General features: G+C 43.2%; 1 protein-coding gene across 3 annotated transcripts in view; it reads left to right on the top strand.

Annotated features, from left to right (window-relative positions):
* ebf2 (EBF transcription factor 2) overlaps positions 1-11,356 on the top strand; it is a gene marked incomplete at its 3' end in the record, with an annotated part of 33,694 nt that extends 22,338 nt beyond the window's left edge. For 2 of the 3 annotated variants that reach the window (XM_083784224.1, XM_083784223.1), the window contains exons 7-16: positions 5,261-5,342; positions 7,062-7,203; positions 7,421-7,551; positions 7,778-7,904; positions 8,022-8,110; positions 8,451-8,516; positions 8,853-9,024; positions 9,151-9,330; positions 9,614-9,784; positions 9,982-11,356. In XM_083784224.1, the coding sequence (XP_083640350.1) occupies positions 5,261-5,342; positions 7,062-7,203; positions 7,421-7,551; positions 7,778-7,904; positions 8,022-8,110; positions 8,451-8,516; positions 8,853-9,024; positions 9,151-9,330; positions 9,614-9,784; positions 9,982-10,013 (1,192 nt within the window). Of the gene's footprint in view, positions 1-5,260; positions 5,343-7,061; positions 7,204-7,420; positions 7,552-7,777; positions 7,905-8,021; positions 8,111-8,450; positions 8,517-8,852; positions 9,025-9,150; positions 9,331-9,613; positions 9,841-9,981 lie in introns of those variants that run through there. The other variant, XM_083784222.1, reaches the window with a different exon arrangement.
* Between the last annotated feature and the right edge of the window lie 9,764 nt (positions 11,357-21,120).

The raw sequence follows: 21,120 nt of genomic DNA, 5'->3' as shown, positions 1-21,120 counted from the left end.
TGCTTTGCCGTGAAACATTCTTAGGTCAACACTGGCTTATCCAAATCTCAGTCTATAGCCAAGAGCCAAGAGGTTTACACAAAACATTAAACCTAAAACAAACCCATTGGAATACTGTTTATGCACAGGACTTCCATGCACAGAGATTTGTTCACGAAGCATTATGTGTGTACCATATTCATTTACACTTTCATGCTTTCGTATCTGCTTACATTTTGTGTATGTTTCTGTCCGTGTAAACATGTGAGGCAATGTCACAATGTGTGGGTTTGTGTTTTTGTGTGAATATGCATATGTGTGTGCCACATGTGCATGCATGGCATGTGCGCGTATGTGTGCATGTATTACTGTCTGTGCGTGAGTTAGTGTTCTCAGTGTGTGAGTGTGGCAGAGGAAGGCCCTCAGCATGTCAGTATGTTTTAATGTCTCACATCTGGTTTCCTAATTTTCCTCCCTTAACCCTCTCCCCCACCATGTCAGGACACTGTTTTGTTTTTTCAGGGTGGGGGTGTGGGGGGGCAGGGGCGTGATGGAGAGGATGGCTGATGAGTGATGGCCCTGAATACAGGACGTCAACATTCTCTTTCTCTCTCTCTCTCTCTCTCTCTCTCTCTCTCTCTCTCTCTCTCTGTTTCTCCATGCTTCTAAGTTCTAACGTCCCCCATGTCTGTCAGCTGAAGATCAGTGACTGGTCTATGATGGGGGACAGCCAGATCTATTCTGTCACTCCATTACTCTTTTCTTGCTACCTCTCTGTGTCTTCGATAGAGAACAGACCCCTACTTTTTTGCCAAACTTAAAATTCTGTCAATCTATCCTCCATTGTTTTCCTTAACATTTTTGCTCCAAATTCCAAAGTTTATATTTGGACATAAATGTGTCATCTGTGCAGTTGACCCACAACTGGAGGACAAGCGCCAGACATGGAGACCAATCCAAATAGTAGTCGTGCTGCTGAATACCGTATAATCTGTGATACATTTTTTGTCAGCCTTCTATCATGGCTTCGAGATCCATCGCTGCTAATAACCACCCCCCCCCATTTAGTCTGAGCACAGAGGGCGATGTGTTTTATGCCTATGTGAAAAGGCAGTTTATGTCAACAGTGATTAGTGTTGATGAATGCCTATGAACATTTTGTTAGAGCTCCTTTACTGCTTAGGTGCTCGCTATGTGATTAAGGCCATATGTAAAGCATAGTGTGTAGCACTTATCTGTAACAGATGCTTCAAAGCACTGAACGCTGTGAAACCGAGGCTCAATACTGAGACGTGCAACAATTACACAACCGCGTCAATGTTGTTGGTGTCTTTCTTTATTATTTTCCTTTACTGGTTTTAGTTAAGCAAGTTGTCACTATTGGGATTCCCTCATGCTGCGTGGCCTGCATTTAGCCTTGAGAACTGAAGCAGATGTAGACAAAGGGGATGTGGAGGCCCTGACAGAGATGCAGAACAGAAAAAACAGACTCCCTGTCGTGCCTCTGTGGAAATCGATCCTAAGGTTTAAGACTCGGGCTTACCTTTTGTTTGTGTTTCCTTGTAAGTGTCTCTGTGGAGGGTAGAAGTCGTCCGTTGCGCTGATTGTATAGGTTGATTTACATTACTGATAATGCTTCAGATAACAAGATATTATGTTTTAAATTCCAAGCATCATTGGTCATTTAAAGTTTACGATTAAAGCTGTTCATGCTTACGTCAACCCTTTACTGGACTTATTCTGAATGCTATAATACGTATATGAACATTTCTAAGTCAAATAATAGTGCTTCCCAATTAGCTTTATTTGTACTACGTTGGCCAGTTTTCAAATTAAACAGATGCATACTGTAGCTCTGTGTGTGTTTTATTATGGCATACAACAGCAAATGTATGTATGAGGCACAGATACAAATATAGGAACATGCTGTGGTTTAAGGAGTTCTTTGAAAGCAGGCACTTGTCTGCAGTTTCCCGATGACATGTAGCTCACCTCATGTTCTCCTCATCTTGTTCGTGTGCATGCGGGAGGTGTGTGGGTGTATTACATTACCAAAACAAAAACAAACAACATCGATATTAAACTTTTGCAACCACAATAGAGGAGAGGGGGGGGGGAAAAACAGAGGGTCCTCGACTTCTTATTAATTATGCAAGATTAGTCTAATTATAATTCAGCAAATGAATGTGTGGCAGAAGGTGCGAGGCGACGGGGCTGGGAGATTTGCATGTTAAGTGGGCAGGGGGAAGCGGCTAATGAATGCTAATATATGCGTCAACGTCTCGCTTTAATTTCAGCATTTGCAGCTGTGTGCGTCCGAACTGAGGGGGGTGAAAAGTTGACTGAATGGGTTTTTGGGAGGGGGCAAAGGTTTGTGGGGGGGCTGTTAGATATTTAGAGTGTGCACGTGTGTGTGTGTGTGTGTGTGTGTGTGTGTGTGTGTGTGTGTGTGTGTCTGTGTGAGAGAGAGTGAGAGAGAGTGATCTTGTGTCATATACAGTGAAGGAAGAGAAGAAGTCAACAAACGGGGGCAGGAACCAAGGGAGGGTTAATATACACACAGCCTGTGATGAATGTCCAACCACTGGAGAAGGGAAACTGAAGCATCACTATGGTGCAGTTGATCCCTGCTATGAGTCAGTGAATGAGTGGTCACTGCATCCTGGGGGACCTGACGTGACCAAAGAGCAGGTGGCAAAGAGAGGAGTGTGACTGACACAGAGTCAGACAAAGTCATGGCCATGGTTATTAAGCCCATAGTGGGTGACTTGCTGTCACAAATTACCCCTCAAAGCTCAAACCTGAGACATAATATTAAAGTCGTTGCACAAGATAAATTTTACATTCAGTATGACCATCAAAGGACCTTTCAACAGTTTTATAAATGAAACTTTACTCAATGAAACATAGAATCAAGTACATGGTCTTAAAGCACAATTCTGACCAAACCCGAAGAACAGCAAAGTTTATCTAGCTAACGGAAGAAATGTAAAGAGAAAGAAAGCCAGACAAGAGATCAGAAATTTGATGGAAGGAGGAAGTGGTTTAAGGGAAGGGGAGGCTCCGTATTGTACCCTTTAGCACACTTCCATTCTGAGCCCTGCAGCTCAAGCAGAACTTTGAGGTTGGAGGTCCGAACACTCACTGATAAATTACAATCACCCTCCGCCAACAACAATATTGATTGTCCTCCTCTGAAATAGCTCAAATCAAGAAGTATTGGACATACTTTTGGAACCTAACGTGAGTTTTGAGCCAGGTCCCGTTCACAAGCTGGAGGGAGTGATGGGAGAACGAGGTGGAGCTGACAGAGTGAAGGGGAGATTAGTATTCAATGGGAGGGTTCAAGACTGTGGGGCCAATATGTAGTCCCTCTCCAAACAACATCTCTACATTAAGATGACTTATATTTGCAGAGAGCACAATGTGGGTGGGATTGGTGTGAGCCATCTATCTGGTTTCAAACCGCTGCTCCCTCTGCAGTCTTTTCCCTCGTCGCTGTTGTTATTTATTTAATTGGACCTTTAACGGGCCTGTTTTTCAAAAGAAAGGCAGGATTGCACTTTACATCAGTGACATCTGGCCCTCTACATGTATATTTGCCAACTGCCTTAATCGCATCATAACTGAATTGTCAGGCCTATTTTTCTGTTACAATCTATCTATCTATAAATGCACCATGTCTCTACACGGCTGTAATGCACGTAACTCGAGAACCGTTCCCCCCACCGACTTCACAACTTTGACACACGTGTTCCACACCCCCACAGGGAATGCAGTGCCCGGTGTCGAGTCGGTCGGACTTATGGTTGTCCAGAACCACCACAAAAGGCCTCTGCTCGGGCCCTGTCCATGCTCCATATATGGCTGGCCTGTTCTGACATCACAACAGTCCATATTTGGGCATGCCTGACACAGAACTCCATATATAGGAATAAAGGACACAGAGAGACGATACAGAAATTTCCATATATGGGCATAAAAGGGACACAGACAGATGGGTGGAACAGCAACGGGTATTGCATAGCCGGGTGGGGCATGGATCTCCAACTTCCATCATTACTGACTCTAGTCTAGTAAATAAATAAATAATATATACTGTATGTATGTGTGTCAGTGTGTGTGTGTGTGTGTGTGAGAGACAGAGAGACAGAGGGAGAGACAGAGAGAAAGAGGGAGAGGGCTCTGCAATTGTCTCCAACCTCCTTGCATCTTATCATATCCCCTCGTTCCTCATACCTCTGGTTCCCATTTCTCCCAACTCTCTCGACCAGGCTCTCCTTCTGCCCTCCCCTCCCTCTTTCTCCCTTCTTTCTCTACCTACTCTGTGATGGAATGTGTTCCTTGTTGTTGCCTTCTCTTTCCCATCTCTGTGTTGCCTCTCAGCATGGGGACTTTGGGATTGCGGCAGAGCTGCGTTGCCATGGCAGCGGGCTCTGTTGCCGAACCGCGTACACCTGGGATTTGGAGTCTCTCTCTCTCTACGTAGTCTCCCCCATCTCCCATTTATTCCATCTCTCTCAGGTCTTCTTTGGTCTATAGCAGAGGCTATCAGAACCTTTCTCTCGTATGCGCTCCTTCCGCTGGCTCACATTCTCTCGGTCGCCACACTCCAACACACTCACACAAACTCACACATAATGAGATGCATATACATAAAAACAGAAATTCACTCTCCCTCCCCTCGCATGTCCATACCAGCGCTCTCCCCTGTCTCTACTGTTCTCTTTCCACCTCCTCATTTCACTTTCTCTGTAGTTGTCTCTTTTACGCTCTCCTCACCATTCCCATGTGGGGGTTCAAATACAGCATCGCGGGATATCACAGTCCCAAGGGTCCCCTGGCATACATCACTGTCTCCAGTTTACTTTGAAACACAGCAGTGGTGTTCACTGGACTACGCTTCAAAATTATCATCACTTGATTTAAAGTGTAATAACATTGACTCTGATACTAAACTAAACAGCCGTGATTGATGTCAGAGTTGCAAAACGCATGCACGCATTGCATGTATGCGTGGATGTGATGCATGAATGTTTCTGCATGCATGTGAGAGCACATGCACACACACACACACACACACACACACACACACACACACACACACACACACACACACACACACACACACACACCGTCCACATGTCTCTCTGACAGCCATAATTAATGTCTCCTCTGATTAGTACTGTATTGCTGGGCACCAAATAGTCATACAAAATGCTTTCATGTTATCTCTCAGCTGCTGATGTACAAATTTGTGTCATCCTATCTACATCTGCAGGTTTTTCTTGAAGTTCTTCCTGAAGTGTAACCAGAATTGCCTGAAGACAGCTGGGAACCCGAGGGACATGAGAAGATTTCAGGTATAGAGAGAGAGAGCGAGAGAGAGAGAGAGAGAGAGAGAGAGAGAGAGAGAGAACACGATAAAGTGAATGTGTGAATGAATGATTGATTAAAAATCACAGTTAAATAAAAATGCCCGCCTCTCTCCTCGTATTATGCACCTTATTTATTATGTGTCCAGGTTGAATCGTTTCTAGTCACATTCATACCCATTCATACATTCTGGTCATAATTTACAGTGGAAAATTAAAGAGGCAAAAATTAAAGGTGAAAGTTAAAAATCAATAAGAAGACAGAGAGATGTAGAGAGGAAAGGGGTGAGATGTGTGGGGGGGGACCAGAGGGGGAGACGGGCAGGAAATAGGTTGAGGTGTTTCAGGAAGTTGTCAAGAATTGAGTGATTGGCTCCAGATGGGGGAGGTCATGCTCCGTGACCCAGGAAGTGGTCACAGGGGACACTCCCGCCTCACTTCCTCTGCTGTCTTTCAGCACCATCGGCCCCTGTCTGGCAGCCTCACTCTCTCTCTTCCATCTACCCCTCTCTCGCTTTTCTGTCTTCCTCCATGTTTGTTTTAACTCCTACGTTGTGACACATGCTGAGAAATTATGAGCGCTCTACGGCCCTCATCTCAAGGTTAAAAGGCGATCAGAGCTGGACAGGAGCCTGCTGCTGCTTGATCGATAATTTACAGTTATTTTTACAAAGATTCCTCTCCCATTCCACCACCTATAGCACATATGCTTTCCCTCTTTGTCTCTAGCTCACTCCTGCTCTGTCTTTCTGCACCAAAAAATAAAAATAAAAACGACTCCATGTCTTTAGTGAAAGGTATAATGTTTTGTCTCTGCTCTCTTGTGTTTCTAAAATGCCTATTGAGAAATGTTTAGGGATTAGTCTTTAAAATGACTTTCCCCCTCTAATGGACCCATTCCAAAGAATAAATACTTGACCGTATAAATGTAATATTATCCACATATTTGTTATGCATGTCATCCAATGAGAGCAGATGCATGAAGAGATGGTATACATAAGTTCTGGCCAGAAAATCAAATTAGGGTCCCAATATATCATCCAGTGCTTTAACAGCCAGTAAAAATGGGAGATTCAGTCCATATGTTTGGTGTCATTGAGGGATCAGGATTGGACAAGTACCAGTTCAGTATGCTGCTGGATCACACAGGCATTTTGAGCTTAAAAACAAGCAGCCAGGCAGCGTGACTTGATGGAAGAGGGAAAAGGAATTGGATCACAGGAGTGTAAACATATCATGGAGATCCTATGGATGTCACATGAACCTATTGAGAAATATTACTATCACCTGTGTGTGATAATGGATTGTTGTTATGGGACTTTGCTGATGTAACCGGAGACAGCAGCTTACATCACAGACCCACACGTATCCCCTATATTTCACACGCATGCATGTACAGTACAAACAGGTGTATGCACACACATACACACACACACACACACACACACACACACACACACACACACACACACACACACACACACACACACACACACACACACACACACACACCACACACACACGCACACACGCACGCACACATGCACACATACATACATACGCACGCACGCACTCGTGCGCACACACACACACACACACACACACACACACACACACACACACACACACACACACACACACACACACACACACACACACACACATCCTCTCTCTCTCTTAAGTATATTTTCCTCTCCCTTGGCTTAGGTGGTCCTGTCCAGCACTGTGAGCGTAGATGGACATGTCCTTGCTGTGTCCGACAACATGTTTGTCCACAATAACTCAAAGCATGGTCGAAGAGCCCGCAGGCTGGAGCCAGGCGAGTCTGCAGAGAATTCTATGGAGTATGGTAAGGCATCGACCTACCTTTACTACTGATCATCACAGGTCAGGTCATCTGACTTATTAGCGGCACCCCTTCATTCAGTGGCCAATGGCCATTTTATTACTTTTGTTACTTTTATAAAATAGTATACTTAGTAATGTATATTTCAAAATATGGTCACCCGACCTACCTTAGATAATACCTTGAAGTTCAATTAACCAGAGCATGCTTTCCTATCTAGCTACACCCTGTATCAAAGCCATCAGCCCCAGTGAAGGCTGGACCACCGGTGGGGCCATGGTCATTGTCATCGGTGAGAACTTCTTTGATGGGCTGCAGGTGGTGTTTGGCAGCATGCTGGTGTGGAGCGAGGTAGGGATTCTGTCCAAAATGTCCCGCTAATGACTGGTAAAGCATATTGGGAAATGCTATATATAGAGCATATGGCTTGTCTCGTTGTTGAAATGATTCATGAGTGGTCTAATATAATTCTTTCTAGGGTGTTCCTGTTAGCCTAGATATAATGTAGATTATTTACAGAAGGGTGGGTATCATATGTTGTTTGATTTGTAACAAAGTCCCTGTCCTGTCCCTACAGTTGATCACGCCGCATGCCATACGTGTTCAGACACCTCCTCGCCATATCCCAGGGGTTGTGGAGGTCACACTATCCTACAAATCCAAACAGTTCTGCAAGGGAGCGCCTGGACGCTTTATCTACACAGGTGAGCAGAGAGATCATCATCATCGTCTTTTTACAGACTTCATGATAGCATGTGGGTATTTCATTGTGGGCTCCCACTGAAACATGGTTTGATTTACACTTATTTATTTGATTTTAGCTCTGAATGAGCCAACCATAGACTACGGTTTCCAGCGTCTTCAGAAGGTCATTCCCCGACATCCTGGTGATCCAGATAAACTAGCCAAGGTGAGGAGCTACCTGTATAAGACACACCACATGATAGTGTTGGTAGTGATTTAAGCAACAGAACATTGGAGGGAGAGCTACAGTAAATTACATCGCTGTAGTCAGTGTAGTGTATGTGTAAATTATCTGTGAAGTTATTTACTATAAACACCTCATGCTTTCTATTGCTTTTATACAGCAGGTTTTATACATCATTTCTGTGAATTAAACACTCAGCTAAAGAATCAAGGTTTGGTGAAGAGATACTGTAATTCATCTCTAGTCACCTAGTTATGATGTTATAGCAACTGTTATATATATTATATTCCCTAAAAGACGAGTCTAAATCTTTGTCCTGTAGGAGATGCTCTTGAAGAGAGCGGCTGATCTTGTGGAGGCCCTGTATGGAAACCCACATAGCAATCAGGTAAGCAATAATGCATATGCTATTACTTCCCAGTGTCAGCCCCATATACACATGGACCTTCCAGGCACGGTCACTTGCACAAACCTCCTTAGTTTCACATTTAATTTCAAGGTTATGTTGAATATAAGCTAGTAATGAAATCTTAAGGCTCCTATATAGACCTCATGACATGCCAAAATAAATGACATAATAGATGTTTGATTTGGTATATTGAGACGACCTCAGTAGTGGCGCTTTTCTGTTTAGATGTGCTTAATACGCAGGAGTGTTTCCCTCTGTGTAGCCTCTCTGTGTGTATAGAACTATTGCTAACCCTCCATATCATTCCTTTTGCAGGACATGTTGCTGAAGCGTGCGGCAGACATTGCTGAGGCCCTGTACAGTGTTCCACGTCCACACAGTCAGCTGCAGGCACTACCCAGCTCCCCAGCCCACGGCAGTGTCATGGGCTTAGGCTCCTACCCCTCTCAGTTGGGCGTCAGCATCAGTGAGCATCAGAGTAGCCAAGGTGAGGATAATGACCTACAGGCCATATACCTTCACTGTTATACTACAGAGTCACATCTCTCACTTCTAGAATTTAGCACTTGTGTTCTCTCCGATTTTCTAATCCGGCCTCCTTCTTCCTCTCCAGGTTATATTCGTAACACCAGCAGCTTGTCCCCAAGGGGATACCCCTCTGCCTCTACTCCTCAGCAGTCAAGCTATGGGAGTGGGGGGATGACTGGAGGCTATGGAGTGCCCATGACGAGCCTGGGAGTTCCTGGATCTCCTGGTTTCAGCAACGGCTCCCCTACAAGCTCACCCTATGGCAGTGAGTGTCATTGTGCTTTCTCACCTGCTTTTCCTTTTTGTTTTCAACAAATTCTAGAATGTATAGTATTGTTAAAACGACTTACATTTTAATGTACTGGTACTCAGGCATACGTTAGTCACGTTACATTTTTCTAAGTCAGTGTCTACCTCAGACCAACAGAGCATATTCTGTAAGTGTAAAAGTAAAGGTCTGTAGGTTGATTTGTCACTGTGATGGTTGATTTGCGATATTCCTTCTTGATTTTAATTAAGTAAAACCTGTATTTTTTTCTGTTCCACAGTAATGCCATCTAGCCCCACCATACCAGGCGGCTCCAGCTCTTCCTCGTCTCTCTTGCCTTTTTCTTCTTTCCCATCTGCTGCCAAACAGAAGAGCGCGTTTGCTCCTGTCCTAAGGCCCCAGGGCTCCCCCTCCCCTGCCTGTCCAGCTTCAGGGGGGAACAGCTTCAGAGGTAGCCATCCAACTCACTATCTGACCCCCCTCTCTGAACTTACAAATGCAGTCTAACCCACTAAACCAAACCCTCACTACAATCTTGACTGAACATGACATGAAGCATATGGCTGGCCTGTTCACGGGTATACAATAATGCAACGTACAGGCTGAGTGACAAGAATCATAGATTTTCTATATTCTCTCTCTCTCCAGCAATGACGGGCCTGGTTGTTCACCCGATGTAGCACCCATCCATCCCCATCCACCCCAAGCCACTGCTCAACTTAAACCCTATCTTGGTACTAAGAGGGCAGGGAGAATGGAACATTGAACTAGCAGCCACACATAACTATCCTCCCTGAGCCCCTGCCACTTGTTAGTCCATGTTTCATCCAGCTGGATGAATATGACGGGGTATGAAATATCCAAAGACCAGCCACCCACTTCCCGAGGCAGAGGAGATTATTCCCACCATTCACAACAGCTGCAATGAAAGCAAAACGCTCCTTAGCCAACAGTAGTCGACTGGAACTGTAATGATGGGCGCTTCATGAGGTGTCTGAGGTGGCATTTTGAAAGGAGGCTGAGGTAAACAGGTCACAGTCTCCCCACAAGCTTCAAAAGCATCCAACTTACTTACCTCTGGCCTTCTATCATGTGTGCAGTATTTGATTCTTTCCACACCTGCCAAGAATCTTGGCTAGATGATTTGTTGTGAGAGCACTGAACTTTGTACGATGATTGGACAACTCTGAAGCTCTAAAAAGCAGGGTGCTATGTGTTTGTGTATGGACACCATTAAAGGCATGTGTGTACATTGTCTGTGAGTTAGCAAGAGGTTTTTTGTAGTAGACTTTTTGAAGACAATTTACATTCCAGAATTATAGACCCTTTATTTTTTGTTGAGGGAAAACGCTTTGTCCCCAGGGTTATTACTAAAGGAATTCATATATTGATTTTATTTAAGAACAAGCAATTTAACTTATTATAGTTAGCTTAGGGAATAATATAAACGTACTTTATAAATGTGGTCCTTTTGCATTTGTCATTAAAATAAGGTCATTGCCACATTGTCATTATAATTGCAAATGAATGGAAATTGATGGATTATTATTTAGAGGGAGTAAAGTAAACCATAGCACACTTATTTGGAGTAAATATCAACAATAAAACTGGACAATTTGCTGGTTGCATAACATAATATTGTTATGCCTGCAATTAAAGAAAGTGAATGTCCTTGCTATGAAATGAAACATTAGCTAGCCTTATCCTTCTTAATTTCATTTTTATGCATGCTTTTTCAAAACAAATGCCCTGATATTTCATTCCACAAAGAAAACTGTGTATAATAATGTGGTAAAGGTAATTCTCTTATCACTTCACCTCAGTTTCCCAACCCTGTGGAACCCTTTTTAAGCCCTGTTTCTGGACACTATGCAGTACAGTAAATGAACTAGAAAACACCAAGTAATCAAAAGAAAAGAAAGGGGTGAAAGGAGTGTCTATTAACCCATCTAATAGAGTTCTCAATGATTTCAGCCAACATAATACAAACACCATACTCAGGATGAGAAGAACACGAGGAGTAGCTGACATCATTTAAAATGTTGTTTTTTTATGTTTTGTGTTTTGTTTATTTTATTTATTTAAAAAATATCATTAGCAATTGTAATATTATGTTTTTTGAAGCCATCTTGTTTTTTATGGTACAAAGGTTGTTGCAAATGTGATTTGTATATCTCAAGTTGTAATTATATTTTGTGCTCCAAATAAAACAAAAGAAAAAAAGAAAAAGAAAAAAGAGAAATAAATCACTGGCATATTTCGGTTACTAAGTTACATATATGATGACATAGACATATAAATGCATATTTGTGTGGTCCATTTGTGTACAAGTACAGTGTTAAACACAGTAAATCGAACCATCCCAGCATATCATCATATCTTCTTACTGATTTTGCTCCATGGCTCATATTGTATCTCCACATTGTGCTACATCTATTTTTGACTGTGCTCATCACCTGTGTGCTAATGCAGTGTGCTACACTGTTTTGTATACATAGCTGATGAGCCGCAGCATCTTAATTGTGATGCAAGCGTTAAAGACTGAGCAGAGCATGTCAAGATAAACAACCCCCCCACATCCCTCTCCTCTCCAGTAAGCCTCCTTTCCTCTGAGGACCAAGCCTCTAGGGGCCCCAGTGAGAACCGCAAGTCTCTTTTGAATGTGCCCTCCTTCCCTGTTTCTCTCTTGCGTTCTCCCTCTCTTGAAACAACGCACAATACCATTCTTTTCCTTCTTTCAGTCTTTATTTGGAATCATATCATCGTTCCTTCTTTTTCTTTTTGTTGCTCTCACACCCCTTTAATGGCCCTTCTCTGCTAATGTAATTAGCACTGGTAAAGAAGGGCAGTTAATTACCCACTCTTTTTTGATCGTGTAATTAATGTTATGCCAGGAAACAGCAACTGTTTCATTAACGTGGGGCTCAAAGCAGTTTGTGTGTGCATGGGGGGGGGGGGGGGGGGGGGGGTGAATGCATGTCTGCATGTACGTCACTGTTGTGGCTATGATGCTATAGTGCATTTCTGAATAAATAAGGTATAGGAAACTGCAGTGTTGACTGCAATGGGCCAGAGCTTATACTGTACATTGGCGTATGACCATGTTGCTATTGATTGAATACTTAATTAACAGTTTGCAAAAAGTACAGCAGTACGATTAATGATGTTATAACACAAAAGAGCTTGTTTCCATTGTAGTCCTATGTATTCTATATATGTAAGATATCTTCGACACTTACTTAGGAGCAATAAAAGTATATAAGCCAAAGATAACTCATTCTCAACAGAGAAACCTGTGAAGCACTGACTTGGCTGTACAGCGATGTATAAATTAGGCCAGTGACTCTCTCAATGAGCTTGCCCCACCAGCGAGTCACCACTCTTTGTGTTGCCTTTGTTATCGCCAAGTGGCTCTTGTCAAAGAAGTCAAAGTGGCTGTATCTTGACTATCTTCTTCGTTTCTCTCCGTCTCTCTTGTGCTCTCTCTGTCTCTATGTCTTGATATGCTGCTAATTTGACAAGTTAAAGTCAGCTTTGTTGTCAGCACCTCAGCATTCATCTTCCTGAGTGCTCCTTCTGCCCAGTGGTGCAGGAGCCATATGCTCCGCTTTCACATGAATGTTTTGTTGTTGTTGCTGTCGTGTTTGTTGGTTGCAGGATCAGAGAGGCAACATATTTACGGTCTGATTTTCTGATTGCACTTTGGATACGGAAGAGATAGAATCTCCTACAAGTACAAGTACTAAATGCTAGTATCTGCGAGATACCATAGGAGACACAGCCTGCCCCAAAGAGCCATTATGCAGCATACAATACACACAACTTCAAATGTGCATCAACATTAGATTGTTTTACAACATCATGCCATATCTTTCAGCATCAATACTGATACAAAAATTAATTATGTCCTGTACTAAAGTCACACTGGTACTTTGTGTGGAATATACACATACACACAAGTGTAGGGAGGACACAAAATATCCTCTTCCTCTCTCAAGGGATGTGTTTGTGTTTATATACTCAATTAGCCCTGTGGCCACAGCATGGCCATGCATTAGGCTGACATTAGCCCCGGGTGTGTATAATGATTGTGTGTGTGTGTGTGTGTGTGTGTGTGTGTGTGTGTGTGTGTGTGTGTGTGTGTGTGGGTGGGTGTGTGTGTGTTCGTGTGTGCGCATATGCGTGCGCGCACACGTGTGTGTGATATGCTACACCCCTTTCTCATTTGAAGCCTAATTTTAAGGGGGAACTTGGCTTATTAGGTTGTCTGAGGCAGAGCTTGACAAGGGAAGCCTACTGTGTTGTCAAATAGATTGGTAGATTGGCCCCAACCCACCCAACCACTGTCTACTGCCTTTGGCCAGTCAGTAAACCCCTGTATTGTTGCCCATTAGACCACCGGACCCCTGCTCCTTTTCCAAAATGAATCCCCCCCCATCCCTGTCCCCCCACCCCTTATGCCATTCCCTTGGGTGTCAGTAGAGTGGGGTGGCAGATGGGACAGACAGAGAGCTGCCCCATGAGACCATGTCCCCCCCCCCTACACACACACACACACACACACACACACACACACACACACACACACACACACACACACACACACACACACACACACACACACACACGCACACACACACAGCAGTGGCAGCACGTAGTGCCCCTACCCTGCCCCCAGACACAAACCTCATCTGTCAGTCCGCTGCTTTTGTCCACACCGCAGAAGTGTGTTCCAACAACAAAAATAGTGACGTCTCTGTCCCTGCCTCTCAATCTGCAGTGTGTGAGAGAAAGAGATTCATTTCCCAATATCATGGGATAAGGTGAAGTCAAGATCAAGTTAAAGGGAGATTTCACTTTCAAAAAGACTTTTGGTCATTTCATCAACTACTCAGGCTTACGTGGACACCCCAGACAGTTTTTAAGTTGCTCGATTCAGTATTTAGATATTTGATATTCATTTTAGCTGCCCTGGCCCCTTCCTATACAAATTGTATCAATTTTAGATTCATCGAAAACACCTGTCCTTTTTTCCGATGAGTGACTCATACTGCCCTCAATACGTGATTTGCCCGTGTTTTTAATTACTTTTTTCATTTATCTTTGAGGGGCGATAGCCCCTATGTAGAGCTTTTGGTGTGTGTATGTGTGTGTGTGTGTGTGTGTGTCTGTGTGTGTGTGTGTGTACCTACATAAACTTTGTCCTAACGCAAACATTAAATGCCATTGACAATGAATGGACAATTTTGAGTGTTTGTGTAAACACAAACATTGCGTAACACAAACATTGAAGACGAAGGTGAGGACGCAAATTCTTACATCACACGGGTGTGATTTTTTATTGTCTCCACCAGGCCAAAGGCATGGGGAGCGAGTATGTTTTGCACTTCGTCTGTGTGTGTGTGTGTGTGTCTGTCCGTCTGTTACCAGATAATCTCCGGCACCGTTAACCTGGTCGATGCCACATTTTGCACACACACCATGCCAATGGTGAACCTCTGCCCTAATTTGGATACATTTTTGGATATTACTTCTCCAAATTCTGTCCAAATATCCCGCAAATCAATTGTGTTCAAGACGGATCTGTCCGATATTTCATATTCCATCCTAATTGGCTAACAAATTGTCTTTCAAAGTTTGCAGGATTGGCCCGTTTTGAACAAAAAGTCTCAAATCATGAACGCAGCGTGCAATTTACGTGAAATCTTTCACAGACTTTTCTACTAGGCTGAGGAATATATCCCACCCTTTTCAGATTGGCCTGTTATAGCACCACCAACAGGTGGATTTTAGCAAAACACATTTTTGGAAGAAATTGCCTCAAATCATCCAATTGCCATCCAAGGCATAAGAAGAAATGGCACCCTTTTCACATTGGCCTATTATAGCGCCACCAGGAGGCCACAACCTGACCTGCCCTGGTGGAGACCTGTGCCCCTTAAGGGGCACTTTATAGTTTTATGATTTTTATCATTATATTGGATGAAAAGCATCAGGGAACGAACAAAGCTCCATAAAAATAAAAATCACACCCGTGTGAAGTGAGGGGCGCTAATATATTAAAGTCTAACTCATGTTGCTATGATTAGGTGATGAATAAATGAAAAAGCGCACCGAACGTATTAAGGGCAGTATCAGTCAGACACCAGAACAAAGGAAGTGTGTTTTCGATTAATCTAACATTAAAAAATAAAATGGAGTACAGAATCAAGCAATTTAAAACTGTCTGGGGTGTTCGTGTTCGCATAAACCCGAGTTGACTAGATGATCAAAACTTTTTTTTTAAAGTGAATTATCCCTTTAAGCACTGAAACGTCAGTTTGTCATTCCCATAGGTCAGTGGTTCTCAACCTTTTTACACCAAGTACCACCTCAGAGTTTTTCTATCACTCCAAGTACCACCACCGCCAAACGTGCACGCGCGTGCTATTAGTGGTTATTGATGCTTTTTTGGCGGGTTTATGATGGATTTCGGGTACCTACCTACTGTTATCAAAATGATAATGACAATATGACCACCATTATAACTTATGTGAAAATATATACATATATGCACAGTTCACACAGGAGAAAAAAAATATTCCTAATAAGAAATTAAGAATATTTATTTTTCACAGACGTCAGCCAAAATCATGCTGTACAAAACAGGCACTTTAACTACTTTACAATGAGGAGCCATACAGGCATCCCCAGGTTTTTTGAGTTAATACATTTATCAATAGCATAGGTAGGCTATACACATTAATTCTGAATACAGGTTTTGAAACTCATTTGCCCCAATACAGCAGCTGTGTGTTTTTATGGATCTATCAATTCACATCATTTTAATATTAAGGACCCAGCCATTTGTATCTCTGGGACCCCAAATTATTATTTTCTATTTGTTTATATTGTAAAATCAATGTCAATTTAACTCTTAGTGTACAAATGGAACCTATCATTTGGCTGGGAGTGGGGACCCCTGATCCCACTTTAAAAACCGTGTAGCCTACTGTCCTATACACAGCATGTCCGTGACAATGTAGCTATAGTGATGTCCGTTCTATTGCATTGGTTGGCAGTTAGCACTTAAGCAGTTATTAGCATCATAGCATGGTCTGTCACATACGTATTGACAAACAGCGGTCATATTTGTCAAACAAAACTGTTGGGGACTGTGGGGAGATATAATTTTAAGAACATGAGCATGTCGTCATGCTCAGCTGTCAGCTTGTTGCGCTGTTCCGTCTCTCTCGTCTACTAAGATGTTGATGCTAATCAATGCTAAAGATTAGCTTGCATGGAGCTAAGGCTGAAACTTTGCTGCTGTAGTTGCCACGGTGGCAAATCCATCCCTTTATTTTTTTTGCACTCGGCTGTCTTTTTCGTTTTATAATATATAATACTCCCATGCGAGCGGCTGTGAGTGCTGCTTCAATGCTTTCTGAGCAGCAGTGCTGGCTAGTGGTTAGCCTAGCAGCCTGCACAGTCTGCGACTGCTACTGTCCATATGACTGTGTCTGTAGCAGTCTATGAACACTGCTGGAGGAATAATGGCCTGGAGTGGAGTACTGGAATGGACTGGAGTGGAGTGCTTGCAGTGCTTGGGATCGGTCATTTTCGCTGTAGTCCGATCCGATCCAGATCACGTTTTTTGGCTGATATCGACCTGATATCCGATCTGTGGATCAGATCACGGCATCCCTGATCTTTTGGGAAGATTTTCCGCGTACCACCTGGGGGGGGCTCAAGTACCACTGGTGGTACGCGTACCACAGGTTGAGAACCACTGCCATAGGTCATTCCATGCTGAAGACAGTGCTCCTGCCGGTGTTCCGAGGAAAAAACATTCTTCTCAGCGGATTTTAGATCAACAGCCTCGTTCCGTGAAATATTTTATTTTGTTTTCTCAGTAATAAATTGAAAACACGACACTATGCTTTCCCAAGTTAACTGCACTCAGTGGAGATACATTACGTTACTTCCCCCCCCTAGCTTTTCACAGCTATTTATTTGTCTACACTCTGCAGCCTCCCCCTGGACAAGTTTGGACCGGACCTGTTTGGCATTGCAAAGGAACAAATTTAACTACTAGGCTACTAGTTAAGATAGTTTTATGCCATGAACCTTTCATCTCTTCTTGCTATAATATTGACAATTAGCAAGATTAAAGGAGTGGCCATCTAATTTAGGCGAAATGCGAGTATTGGCTGTTTTTGCGTGCTGCGGTCGAAGGTGAGAAGGCCGCGCACCGGTGATTAATTACAGTCACGCTCGGTGACGGTGAGATCTCTCAACGTGGTGTCTGCAACCGACATGGAGGGAAATCCAGCTTGGCTAATTGACCCAGCTTCTGTAAGGCCATCCATCAACCGTGGCCCAAGTGCCCCCGTAAGAAACACATTATTCAGGGGTAAGTTAGTTAACCAACTACCGCTCACAACCATCCATTGATGGGACTCAGGACTGGGAGACCATTAGCTTTTCTCGCGTCTGTCTCAAACAAGGCGGAAGCCTACCGTACGCTAGGCCTACTTCAGCTTCACAAGTTCACAACATAAGGTCTGTCTGGGCTTGCCTTTTGCTGTGCGTTGGCCCGTAGTTTAGTTTAATGAATTTCTAGTGGTGACGCCGTGACGGTGTAGCATTGAAGCTAACGTGAGACAAACCTACAACGGAATTCCCCTGTGCTTCAAAAGTCAATATGGCATTCCTCTTTTAATGTATCCCAGTGCATCCTTGTGCTATATTCATGTCTAATCTTTGTCTAGCCTGTTAAATCTGATAGAACAACTTGCATCTTCATTGAAACGAATAAAGAATGGCAATGGCTGTTTTTCTTTTAGGTTCTAATTAGATAATGGATAATTACTTCTAATTAGATAATTGATTTTTGACCACAAAATATCTTATCCTGCCATTGTGACAGTCTGGTCTTAACCAGTAGGCCTATATTGCATATTGCCCTATGTGGATTTTGGTTCTAATGATGTTGGACTAGCCCAAACATTTAGAATCTCGTAGAGGGTTAAATGTTTGGGCTAATGTTGGACATGGATGCTAATGGTGTTGGGCCTGAACTCTCTGTCATGGTCCTAAAATGGGTTAGAGTGATGACTGGCTGGCATAGAGATGGGCTGCCAGGTGTAGGCATAAAACAGTCCGACATAGCTGGAAGGGCCATGAGGTTCTCTCTCCTCTTCACACCTGGACAGGGCCAACATGTGGTTTCACTTTGCATCTCAGGAAATGTCCCTCCAGCCAGCAAGGGAGAGCAGAGAGGGGAAAGACATAGATTAGACTCAGAGTCTCCGAACAGAAGGGAGAGACTGTGAGTAGGACAAATGATTTCCCATCCTCAGAGGGTGACCATGACTCTGTCATCCCTGAAACTCTCCCCAAATATCTGCCCCTCTCATTCCCATCAGGCACAGGGCTTGAGAGTAATGTATAGGGTCAAAATCTAGTTGTCACTGTTGACCTTATACCAGTGATAAAGTGTATTCAGTGGGGGTGGGGCTAGGGGTGGGTAAGAGGAGATGGGGAGGTGAAAGGCAGTGAAGATAGCCAGTTAGCTGACAGATGTGGATTGTATTGAATTCGTCTAGTTTATCTAAACTAGAATTTGGATTTTTCTTAATGTTATTGTTGCATGACATTTGCCTCATTTTATTGCAAGTACTTGCAAAGAAGTACTAAGTGTTGGTTTATTGGAGTTGAACTTAACTTTATCTTCATGCACCAAACCGCACTTCATCAGGGAGCTGTATATGGGGAAGCTCTAGAGTGCCACCTACCTGTAAAATTGCAGAACTTCCACAGTTGGCATGTGTGTTAATTATCTAAATTCAGTTTGTATATTTACAATCTGGGTACCTATTGGCAAAACAAAATAGCTCCCCCTTTTATATATTTAGTATATTTGCAAATTTATAGGTCTACTATAAAACAGTGATTTTACATTTGTACGGAACTGCTAAGGATTTGTTTGCCTGTCTATCTGTCTGTGACTTTTTTTTTGCACCAAATCCATTGCATCCCTGTGGCAACACTGTGACAAGTTGGCAACAGTCTCAAACAACCATTTAATCTGTCTTCCTGTCCTCTGCATACCAACATGCATAAATATGCAAGAGGATCTATAATCAAATAAATCCATTCATTAAGATAGCTGCTGGTATTTCTGCTTTAGCATTAATTACATAGTCATTACCATATCAATTAGAGAAATCAGAGATCATGTAATTAAGGTTTAACCAAGAGCACCTGCTGCCTCTGTACTGTGCACTATATGGTGTGTGTGTGTGTGTGTGTGTGTGCGCGTGCGTGCGTGCGTGCGTGCGTGTGTGTGCGTGCGTGCGTGCGTGTGTGTGCAGTCCTGATCTAATCTCCGGCCTTTGACAGGACTCTTCCTCATCAATCTATAGCTGTCGGAATTCAGTTTTGTTTTTGTTTATGGGGGATGTTGTGGGTGGGTGTTTGGGGGGGGGGGGCGTAGGAGTCTGGGAGATGCTGTCGTCATGGCAATGAAATTGATTGGCAGGGATGCCTGATTAGAAAAGGAATAAAGGGGGACAGGTGGAGGGAGGCGGGTAGCCATCTAAATGAACAGATTGGGACAAAGTCGGTGGGGAGAGGGGGGGGGGGGGGGGGGGTCACTGTATGTTTGAGCTTCAGTTACACAAGGTGGCAAATAACCAGTAATTACTTGTAAGTGTGGTTTCCTCCTTTGTCCGTAAAACCGGCTAAAAAAACAGTAGTACAGAGCATATATTGACACATGGATGTGTTTTGTTCAAAACTCAAATCAAAATAACACACATAAATACAGCATGTATGCATGGTCGAAAACGGATGTGCTCTCTCTGGTTTACACAGCTGTAACACTGACTAAAACATAATTAAGGAAGCAACTTATATAGCCTACTTAGTCATTCATCAGTCATCCAAGACGAAACTGAAGATGATTACAAATTTAACATAATGCATCAAATGGAAAATAGCACAATCATTATATGAACCAATCATATGTAATAGATAACCAAATCAAGTAGAATATGGATAATACAACACATGTGTAGGCTATAATGAAATGCCTCCTACATTACTTTTACAAGCCACCAAAGGTGTTCCGGGATTCTAGGGTTCACTACAATATATTACCAGATGTTACCATATTTAATGGCAAAATGTTTACCACTGTGTGTGAGAGTGAGAGAGTTACCTTGTATTCTGGCCTGCACATCCTGACATCCAGGATATTGTCACTAGGATACTGACACCAGGATGATACTGACTGAACGGGGTACTAACACCAGGATACTGACTAGGATACTGACACGGACATCAGGGTACTGACACCAGGTTGCTGACCATACTGACACTTAGCATCACAAATAATAATCAAATATTAGGCTTGTATGTATGGGTTATGCTGTAATGCAAGACCCACCCTATCCTCTCATTGTTTCCGCCAGGCCGAAGGCATGGCCGAGACTATGTTTTGCACCTGTCCGTCAGTGTGTCCGGCTGCCCCGAATTTAGCGCCACCATGACGCCGATTTGTGCACCTCGCTGACCTGTGCTCCAACGAGCACTTTTGCTAGTTAGTGGTTGAATTTGTTCTGAGGGTGGGTAAACCAATCGCAGGAGAAAATACTATTAAAATACTGTCCATCTCTGCACATGACTCACAAGACAATTTGTACCAATTTGGTCTGCAACAGTGTGGCACCAGCTATAATGGGTGGAGACTATGGGCTCCATCTTGTGCCACCCTTAATCCCTTATCCCTTATCCCTAAACTTA

Source organism: Protomyctophum parallelum (assembly GCF_964188405.1).
Source record: "Protomyctophum parallelum genome assembly, chromosome: 15".
In the NCBI taxonomy this organism is placed as follows: Eukaryota; Metazoa; Chordata; class Actinopteri; order Myctophiformes; family Myctophidae; genus Protomyctophum; species Protomyctophum parallelum.
Note: the sequence above shows the minus strand (reverse complement) of the source record. Positions and strands in the feature narration are given on the sequence as shown.